Below are 11,238 nucleotides of genomic sequence, written 5' to 3'. Positions count from 1 at the left end.
CCCTTCAGGCTCTCTGCCTTTATTCCTGATGAAGGGCTTTTGCCTGAAACGTCGATTTTACTGCTCCTCGGATGCTGCCTGAACTGCTGTACTCTTCCAGCACCACTAATCCAGAATGTTATCAGTTAATGTCTGATATACCAGGTGAGGCACTGGCGTACTGTAGGGAGAATGTTGCCAGTCCATCTCCTCCAGGTGATCTGGTGTCATTTGGGCCTGAAATCAGGTGGAGTCCAGCCTTTCGATATTAAAACGGCACCCTAAAACCCCTTGGGCTATATATTTGAAATGAATTACATGGTTTAAATATGTAATTGTTACGTTTAGCAAGGTTGCAGATTGCCAGTACTCTATTGAAGGAAAATTGCACATCATGCAATGTCAATTTTGAACTTGTGCGGTGTACCTTTATTAATTTTATGTCAAGTACTTTTATTGAAGAAATTAACACCGAAACGCTGGTGTTCCTCTAAGCAGGGACACTCCTCCCTATCGCACCCCAAGTGATTATAGTAAAGGATCATGCACTCACCCTGGACAAAGTTGACCTCTGCGCCATGTCCCATGACCTGAAAGAATGAGTGAAAAGGTCAGCGCCGGGACAATGAGGCTGAACAACACCAACCGTTTCTCCAGCCACATACTCACCTGTTCATCTCCTTCACTATGAACCAAAGTATGAGGCGACGGCCCCGCGGAAACCGGGAATATCGGCAGAGACCGCGGGCGATCCTCACTTCTCAGGAAACCATTTCAATGGATCCCTGTTTCAAATCGCAGGCGCCCGGTTTCACCCCAGCTCAGGCTCCCGGAATACACACAAAACCCCTCTCCTTGGTAACCGCGGCGTCGTCTCCGGGGCAACCGCTGCGGGCCAGGTTCCAGTGCGTGCGAGAGGAAAGCCTGGGCTACCGCTGCAATGCTGCACATTACTTTCCATCGACGGCTGCACCGATTCATTTTCTGTTTTGCACGACAGCGTACAACATGCAAGCATATGCGTTAGGCCTTCTCTATCCTGCTGCACTATTCAAATAATCACATTCACAATGTGTACAAAACTCTGTAGTGCCACCAGGCTAACACATATCAATCATTCCTCAAGTTATTTGTAGATTTGTATGTGTATTTATATCATTTACATTTACAAATAAACATCATTTGCTCAATTTGTCTGCAGAGGCCCTCTACAACATGCACACAACAGATCTCGTGCATGTAAAAGATACATGTAATTGGCCATGAATATAAACAAAAACAGAAATTGCCGGCGAAACTGAAGGAGGGACATTGGACTGGAATCAATAATTGTGATTTCTCTCCGCTGATGCTGCCAGACCTCCTGAGTTTCTCCAGCAAATTCTGTTTTTCTTTCAGATCTTCAGCATCAGCACTTTGTTTTCATGTATATAGGTAAGTGAATCCAAAGGGGGGGGGGGGGTTGTTCTGTGCATGAGGTAACATTACAACAGCAGAAAAAGGGCAAATGAGTGAATTAGAGATTGCAATTACCCAAGGATGAGGAGTTGCTTATTGGAGAGTTTGAGGGAAGGATTGCAATGGATTCTCAGGTGGCGCAACAGTTTGCTTTATCTCAGTCACTGATGAGATTATCTTAACCACTTCTTTGCATCTTCACCCTTCTACTTCCTACTTTTTTCTGCCAATCCTGGTAAATCATTACTGCAAATTACCTACCATTCCACTTTCAGTTTCCCAGTTGCCCAACCATTGGCCTTTTGGCACTTCTGCAGCTGTTGATCTATTGAATCACTTATCGATCTTCACTGTTCATGGCCCTAGTCTCAAGTATAACTTTTATTGTCTCCTCTCAAAATTGATCCTCCTAGCTTGCTCTCACTTTTCTATTTCTACTTCAAAGAACTACGGTCCAACCCGTCCATGCCGACCAGATATCCCAACCCACTCTAGTCCCACCTGCCAGCACCCGGCCCATATCCCTCCAAACCCTTCCTATTCATATACCCATCCAAATGCCTTTTAAATGTTGGAATTGTACCAGCCTCCACCACTTCCTCTGGCAGCTCAATCCATACACGTACCAACCTCTATGTGAAAAAGTTGCCCCTTAGGTCTCCTTTATATCTTTCCCCTCACAACCTAAACCTATGCCCTCTAGTTCTGGACTCACCGACCCCAGGGAAAAGACTTTGCCTATTTATCCTATCCATGCCCCTCATAATTTTATAAACCTCTATATTGTCACCCCTCAGCCTCTGACGCTCCAGGGAAAACAGCCCCAGCCTGTTCAGCTTCTCCTTATAGCTCAAATTCTCCAACCCTGGCATCATCCTTGTAAATCTTTTCTGAACCCTTTCAAGTTTCACAATATCATTCCGATAGGAAGGAGACCAGGATTGCATGCAATATTCCAACAGTGGCCTAACCAATGTCCTGTACAGCCGCAACATGACCTCCCAACTCCTGTACTCAATACTCTGACCAATAAAAGAAAGCACACCAAACGCCTTCTGCACTATCCCATCTACCTGCGACTCCACTTTTAAGGAGCTACGACCCTGCACTCTAAGATCTCTTTGTTCAGCAACACTCCCTTGGACCTTACCATTAAATGTATAAGTCATACTAAGATTTGCTTTCCCAAAATGCAGCACCTCGCATTTATCTGAATTAAACTCCATCTGCCACTTCTCAGCCCAGTGGCCCATCTGGTCCAGATCCTGTTGTAATCTAAGGTAACCATTTTCGCTGTCCACTACACCTCCAATTTTGGTGTCATCTGCAAATTTACTAACTGTACCTCTTATGCTCGCATCCAAATTATTATGTAAATGACAAAAAGTAGAGGACTCAGCACCGATCCTTGTGGCACTGCACTGGTCACAGGCCTCCAGCCTGAAAAAGAACTCTCCACCACCACCCTGTCTTCTACCTCTGAGCCAGTTCTGTATCCAAATGGCTAGTTCTCCCTGTATTCCATGAGATCTAAACTTGCTAATCAGTCTCCCATGGGGAACCTTGTCGAACGCCTTTCTGAAGTCCATATAGATCACACCTATCGTTCTGCCCTCATCATTCCTCTTTGCTGCTTCCTCAAAAAACTCAATCAAGTTTGTGAGACATGATTTCCCATGCACAAAGCCATGTTGACTATCCCTAATCAGTCCTTGCCTTTCCAAATACACATGCATCCTGTCCCTCAGGATTCCCTCCAACAACTTGCCCACCTCTGATGTCAGGCTCACTGGTCTATGTATGGTTCCCTGGCTTGTCCTTACCACCCTTCTTAAACAGTGGCTCCACGTTTGACAACCTACAGTCTTCCGGCACCTCATCTGTGACTATCGATGATACAAATATCTCAGCAAGAGGCCCAGCAATCACTTCTCTAGCTTCCCACAGAGTTCTCAGGTACACCTGATCAGGTGCTGGGGATTTATCCACCTTTATGCGTTTCAAGACATCCAGCATTTCCTCCTCTGTAATCTGGACATTTTGCAAGATGTCACCATCAATTTTCCTACAGTCTATATCTTCCATATCCTTTTCCATAGTAAATACTGATCCAAAATACTCATTTAGTATCTCCCCCATTTTCTGTGGCTTCACACAAAGGCCGCATTGCTGATCTTTGAGGGGCCCTATTCTTTCCTTAGTTACCCTTTTGTCCTTAATATATTTGTAAAAACCCTTTGGATTCTCCTTAATTCTATTTGCCAAAGCTACCTTATGTCCCCTTTTTGCCTTCCTGATTTCCCTCTTAAGTATACTCCTACTTCCTTTCTACTCTTCTAAGGATTCACTCGATCTATCCTGTCTATACCTGACATATGCTTCCTTCTTTTTCTTAACCAAACCCTCAATTTCTTTAGTCATCCAGCATTCCCTATTCCTACCAGACTTTCCTTTCACCCTGGCAAGAATATACTTCCTCCGGACTCTCGTTATCTCATTTCTGAAGACTTCCCATTTTCCAGCCGTCACTTTACCTGCGAACATCTGCCCCAATCAGCTTTCGAAAGTTCTTGCCTGATATCGTCAAAATTGGCCTTTCTCCAATTTAGAACTTCAACTTTTAGATCTGGTCTATCCTTTTCCATCACTATTTTAAATCTAATAGAATTATGGTCGCTGGCCCCAAAGTGCTCCCCCACAGATTCCTCAGTCACCTGCCCTGCCTTATTTCTCAAGAGTAGGTCAAGTTTTGCACCTTCTCTAGTAGGTACATCCACATACTGAATCAGAAACTTTTCTTGTACACACTTAACAAATTACTCTCCATCTAAACCTTTAACACTATGGCAGTCCCAGTCGATGTTTGGAAAGTTAAAATCCCCTACCATAACCACCCTATTATTCTTACAGATAGCTGAGATCTCCTTACAAGTTTGTTTCTCAATTTCTTTTATAACGGAAAGTAACTCATTTATTACAAGCAAAATATACTTTTTAAACAAGACACATCATAATCCAAAACTACTTTTAAAAAAAAAACTGAACTGAATTATATCTCCTTAATCCTAAACAAATACAAACACATGGCAAACAAAATACCACAGCTTGCAGACGTGAGTTTAAGATAAAAAGAAAATGAACCATGTTAACCAAGGTCCAAACTCAAAGGATAAAATGAAATGATATCTCACAGTTCCTGAGTTTGATGTTACTGAGATTGAAAGCAACAAATGCTTGGAAATGTAAATCAATTGGTATTAAAACTTCTTTTTTGCAGGGAGATCAGCTTCAGAGGGAAATATTTCTTTGCCCTCCAAATGATGCACCAAATGCATACGGACACTCTGGATATTCAATATATGTGTATCTATGACCTAAGGATGCTTCTGGAGTTTGGAACTTCTCAGCAATGTCTAATTTTTAAAAATTGTATAGTCTTCAGTTAAGAGCAAACCCTGCAATATTTTACTTGCATCTTAAGGGATAATTTCCAGACATTTCTTTGATGCGTGGAATTGATTATTTTTGTGGTGTGGGAGGAGTGGCTTTGAGAGCATTGTTATAAATGGCCTTAAAGCAGAATTCAAAATCAGAAGACAGACAGCGGGGTCTTTTAAATACATTGGAATGGAAATCGAGTAGAATGGATTAAGAGTAAATTTGCATCAGCAATCTTCTTTGTAATATATTATCCACATTGCTATTAGTTAAAGAGGACCTCACAAAAAGATGCAGGATTTTTCCAAAACTGGAATAGAAGAATTGCAAAGTCAAATCGGATAGCTGAATTGACTGGGCAACCAAATAAAGACAGATGCCAGACTTGGAGTCTTAGAGATGAGTACGGCTCTAAAAAATCCCAAGTTAATGGTATTAGTTGGCAAAAAAATTAAAAACTAAGTGGAACATTGTGTGTTGAATTTCTAAAACGGGAATCAGCAGGAATACCCGTTGAGTACTATATTGAAAGTAAGTTAATGTGGGATAAAGTACACTCGATGAAACGTGTGAGTACAACATTACTGGGAATCAACATGTAATTTTGAAACAGGTGGCGCTGAATTGAGAGATCACCAAATTGAAATGGGTGGATCGCAGCAATCAGCTATTTTTGATTGTTTTTCAAAAAAATTGCAGCAGATTCCAAGGATCAGTTGGACATACTGAGAAAAGCATGCATGGAACTTTAATGTGCAAATGTGTTGTTATTCCAGCTAATTTGATTGTTTTTATTATTATAGATTGATTTATCTAAAACAAAAACAGGGCAATCTTGTTATCTTCTATGGTCTGAAAAAATGCTTAATGAAAGCACAATGGAATGAAGGAACAGTTAATGGATATATTAATGAAGAACTACCTGGGTTTGGGCTGGTTGTATAAATATGAGAGCTAATATTCAGCTGGGTATAAGTTTTATGAGTACGGCTAACTGAAATAAATTTCTTACAAAGAAGACTGGTGCAGTTAGTCAGCTTTCCAGAAGAACTTTCTATGGAAAATGTTGAAGTTTCCCCATTTTCTTCTTTTCATAGAATCATTAAATCATAGAATCACTTACAAATTTATTCAATTATTTATTTTTCCTTCACAAGATGCAACAGACTCCAACCCCAACCCCAACCAATGGCACCTAACTGTATTTTCCTACAACATGACTTGTTGGAGTTGCTTGTATTGGCTTGGTTTGCTTTCTTTGACTGGCCTGCAGAGGTTATTCTGATTAGTTGAGATGACTATGATTAAAAGTTCCCATTTCATAAAGCATTATAGGCATTTCTATCATTTTATTATACGTCATTTTAGCAGATAAGAGTGAGGGTAACTAGACAGAGCATAGGAACCTTAAAGATCAAGGATCTTTGGATTGAACCTCAGGAGATGGAAGAGACACCTAAATGAATATTTCATGTCAGTTTTTACTATGGAAAAAGAAATGGAGGCTAGAGGAAGCAGTGAAATAAATATTCACGATGACCTTGTCATTTAGATACATAATTGGCTAAATGGCAGGAGACAGAGGGTGGTGGTGGAGGGGTTGCTTTTCTGTCTGGAGGTCTGTTACCAGCAGTGGTCCTGTACCAGTACTGTATATCTCTATGACTTTATAAATACCATACAAATATAAGTATTAAGAACATATGCACAGTGAGAGCATATATTATTCATGTTTTAATCTACTAACCAAATGACAACAGATTTAAGTCGAGATCATAGTGCTGGAAAAGCACAGCAGATCAGGCAGCTTCCGACATTTCGATAAAGAGCTTATGCCCAAAATGTCGATTCTCCTGCTCCTCGAATGCTGCCTGACCGGCTGTGCTTTTCCAGCACTACACTCTTGACTCTGAGCTCCAGTATCTGACTGTTCTCCTAGTCAACAGATTTAAGACCAGCTTCTTCCCCACTGTTATCATTCTCCTGAATGGATCTTTCTTATATTATAGCTGTTCTTTCTTTGCACCTTCTCTGGAGCTGTAATACTATATTCTGAATGCTGTTCTATTAGCCTGATGTAAAAACTCTTGTGTATCCAATTGAGTATTTAAAAGTAAAGTCCATTATGGGCAGAGCAAACCATCAAAGGTGAGGGGGAGATGCAGGGAGAGCAGGAAGAAATTAAATCAAAATGGAGTTGGAGTGGGAGATAAAGCAATGTATCCCACAAGATAGAAAGTGAGGATTGCAGATGCTGGAGATCAGAGTTGAAAAGTGTGGCACTGGAAAAGCACAGCGGGTCAGGCAGCATCCAAGGGCTTATGCCCGAAACATCGATTCTCCAGCTCCTTATATCCCCCATAATGTTTAGCTCTCTCTAAAGTCCTTGAGAGTATTGGTGGACACCACGTAGTCTGCTACTTTTTTCCCTTCTCAACCTCTCCCTTTGCCTGAGGTGTGATGACCCTCAGGTTAAATTGCCATGACTCACCTCTCCCTCTATTTCTCTAAAGGAGAGTAGCCCTATAGTCTGTTAAGACAATGACAGATCTATTAGAATTTTTTGAGAAGGTAATGAGCAAATTAGACAAAGGCAAGCTAGTGGGCATCATCTATTTGGATTTCCAGAAGGCCTTTGACAAAGTGTTGCACAAGAGACTGCTAAATAAGAGCCCTTGGTTTTAAAGGCAAGGTCCTAGCATGGATGTATGATTGTCTGACTCTCAGAAGGCAGATAATGGAGGAAAGGTAGTCTTTTTCAGTTGGCAGCCAGTGACTAGTGGAGTTCCACAGAATTCACCAACACTATTCACATTATACATTAACAATCTGGATGAAGGAATTGAGAGCATTACTGCTGATTTTGCAGATGACACAAAGATAGGTGGAAGGACAGACAGTGTTGAGGCTGCAGAGGACCTTGACAGGGTAGGAGAATGGGCAGAGAAGTAGTAAATAGAATACAATGTAGGAAAGTGTGAGGTTATGCACTCCTTAAATGGGGAAAGGCTTTAAGTCTGTCATTCAAAGAGTTTTAGGAGTCCTGGTTCAAGATTCTCTTAAGGTTTGGTTGGCAGTTCGGAAGGCAAATGTAATGTTTGCATTCATTTCATGGGGACTAGAATACAAATGTGCACATGAGCTGCTAAGCCTTATATGGCTCTGGTCAGACCACATTTGGAGTATTTTGAGCAGCTTTTGGCCCTGTACCTAAGGAAAGATGTGCTTGCTTTGGAAAGGTGGTTTACAACAATGATCTCAAGAGTAAATGGCTTGTCATATGAGGAGTGGTTGAGGACTCTGGGTCTGTACTTAATGGAATTTAGAAGGATGATGGGGCATCACATTGAAATTTACAGAATACTGAGAGGCCTGAAAAGAGTAGACGTTGAGAAAGCTTTGACTAATGGGAGAATCTAGAACCCAAGGGTAAGGTTACAGTGAAGGTGTGACCCTTTGGAACTGAGATGATGAGAAATTTCTTCAGTCAGAGGGTAGTAATCTGCGGAACGCATTGCCACAGGAAGCTTTGGAAGCTACGTCATTGATTGTCTTTCAGACAGAGGAAGATAGGTTTTTGATTCAAAAGGCGATCAAAGATTATGGGAGAATGGGGTTGAGAAAGATATCTGCCATGATTGAATAATGGAGCAGATTCAATGGGCTGAATGTCATAATTCTGCTCCTATATCTTTCTTATGGTCTTATGATCACTACCCAATGATCTCAGCTGAAACTATGGATATGGATTAACTTTTTTCACAGTTAACTAACTAGCCAGAACCTACTGTGATAATGCTAATTCATGAAAATAAATCCAGGAAAATAATCAGCACATTTGGGAAAGGAAGATAGAGGATCAATTGCTCAAAAAACTCGATTTGTATTTTTAATAAAATTTTCAGACAATAAATTCAAAGCATGTTTTAGTAATCTTATAAACTCTGATAATATGACTGCAAGCAGTTATTATTGCTGAAATTATCTCCAGAGAAGATATTAAATACAGTTATCCTATATTGAGAGAACAAAAGAGAAATGTATTCATTCCAATTCTTTAGTTTTGGTTAAACCAAGTTACTTGACCATTCTGTATCTTATAACTAGATAAGACTGCTGACATATACAAAAGGTTCAGTAATTATATTGTGCGACTAAGCCCTTTATATTTCTTTATGTTTGTGCTTTTAGCACAGTGCTCTAAATGCCCTTTGAAAAATATAAGTTATGCTGATTTTTGGTTCTCAGTGGTATTTAATGTAGAGGAAAATATTGTGAATATCACAGCTTGTGTGCACACCTAACTCATATGGAACTTGTTACTAATGTAGTGCTATTGCTTTGTTGATTAAAAGGATTGGCATAATATGCAATCAAATCTGCCTAAATCACAAGGTCATGAAACACTGGGTACTAAAAAATTATTTTGTTGGCAGCTGTTTGTTCATCCTCAGACAGCATGACACTCAATACTTTTATCTTCCAATTATTGTTTGCTCACTGGACCACAACATCTATTCAAACAATACAAAAAAATGCAGCAAATTGATGCATCCCAACTAACCAGCATTTTTGCAATTGGAAAGCTTATTTAATAAACAACAATCCTTACAAACAATTACTGGTCTTTACTTTCTCTTCAGTGGATGTCATGTTTATGACATTGAAGGAGTGATGAAGCAACGCTGCCTGGATGGATTAGTGAGAATTTAGGCACCAAAAATCTGGGAGCTAGGAAGTCCCAATTACCCTTTGGATATTTCCAGGCCATACTATTTTGAAGATAAGATTGCAAGAAATAGCAGCATAAATCGTCTATTTGGCATTTTGAATTTACTGCACCATTTAACAAGATCATGATTGATCTTCTACCTCCATAATGGACTGGATCTTACATTTTTGAGTCAATTTTGTCAAGTTTTGTAGTCAACTAAAAAAATTAAAGGTAGTGTCAAACTTAAAGAAAAAGTACATAATTGTACAGAACTGGGTGATCGATCATGAGATTTGCCAGAACGTAAGAAAAACAAAAATTCACTCAAGATTATTATGGAGGAAGTATGTGAGAAAGCTAGCTGTAAATATAAAAGCAGAGAGTAAGGGTTTTATACATATCTATAAGAGAAAAGAGTTAATGAAGTGAGCATTGGTCCTATAGCGAGTGAGTCTGGAGAATTATTAATGGAAAATACGAAGATTTCATATGAATCAAACACATTTTTGCATCATTCTTCAATACAGTACATACATGTAGCATCCAAAAATTGCTATAAATCAGAAACTGGACAGGAAAGAGGAATTCAAGAAAAGCATAATCACCTTGGAAGTGGTCCTGAGCAAGTTGTTGGATCTGCAGGCTTCATCTTATGATCTTAAAGAAATGAGTGGTAAGATGGCTGACTAGAAAAGAGGAAACTACATGCCAATTAGATAAAAATCTGTCCTCAGGAAGACGTTAGAACCTATTAATAAAAACATTACAGCTGGCAAAGCTCGAACACAGGACTACATACAGGCCAAGCAGTGTGAGCAGCATGCAATAGACAGTACTACATGATCCTATGGAACGTATCTTAGCTCTATAATCCTAGCATATCCAATTGTGAATGACTGTGAACAACTAACAGGAGAAGGAGGCTTCACAAAGAAACTCATCTTCAATGACCAAGGGTCTAGCACATCAGTGCAAAAGATGAGACTGAAGTAACTACCCAAGGAAGTGGTAGATACAGGCACAGGTACAATATTTAAAAGACTTTTGGACAGGTACATGAATAGGAAAGGTTTAGAGGGATATGGGCCAAATGCAGGCAAGTTAAGGGACTAATTTAATTTGGGAAACTTGGTCAGCATGGACAAGTTGGACTGAAGGATCTGTTTCTGTGCTGTATGGTTCTATGACTCTATTTACATCTGTCTTCAGCCAGAAGTGTTGAATGCATGATTCACCTGGCCCTTTTCCTGTGGTCCCCAACATCATAAATGCAAATGTTCAGCCACTCCTAACTCACTCCACATGATATCAAGATATGGCTGCAGACACTGAATACTGCAAAGATTATGGGCTCTGACAGCATTATGACAATGGCATTGAAAACTCTAGAACTAGCCACACCCCTAGCTAAGTTGTTCCAGAACAGTTATGATAATGGCATCTATCAAACAACGTGGAAATTTGCCCAGGAACTTGCCATTCATAAAATCAAGATAAATCTAACCCAGCCAGTTACTGTCCCATTTTTATTATCAGCAAAGTGGTAGAAGGACTATCAAACAGCACTTATTCAGCAATAATCTGCTTACTAACACTCAGTTTGAAATCTACCAGAGCCATCCAACTCCAAGCTTATTATTATCTTAGTC

General features: G+C 40.0%; 1 protein-coding gene across 4 annotated transcripts in view; it reads right to left on the bottom strand.

Moving 5' to 3' along the window:
• Window positions 1-851, bottom strand: part of erich2 (glutamate-rich 2) — a 251,326-nt gene extending 250,475 nt beyond the window's left edge. For 2 of the 4 annotated variants that reach the window (XM_043693704.1, XM_043693705.1), the window contains exons 1-2: window positions 649-850; window positions 533-569 (exon numbers count right to left, since the gene is read on the bottom strand). In XM_043693704.1, the coding sequence (XP_043549639.1) occupies window positions 533-566 (34 nt within the window). In that variant the 5' untranslated portion in view covers window positions 567-569; window positions 649-850. Of the gene's footprint in view, window positions 1-532; window positions 570-648 lie in introns of all 4 variants that reach the window. The other 2 variants (XM_043693703.1, XM_043693706.1) reach the window with 2 other exon arrangements.
• Window positions 852-11,238: the final 10,387 nt, after the last annotated feature.

The sequence above is a fragment of the Chiloscyllium plagiosum genome, chromosome 7 (genome assembly GCF_004010195.1).
Source record: "Chiloscyllium plagiosum isolate BGI_BamShark_2017 chromosome 7, ASM401019v2, whole genome shotgun sequence".
In the NCBI taxonomy this organism is placed as follows: Eukaryota; Metazoa; Chordata; class Chondrichthyes; order Orectolobiformes; family Hemiscylliidae; genus Chiloscyllium; species Chiloscyllium plagiosum.
Note: the sequence above shows the minus strand (reverse complement) of the source record. Positions and strands in the feature narration are given on the sequence as shown.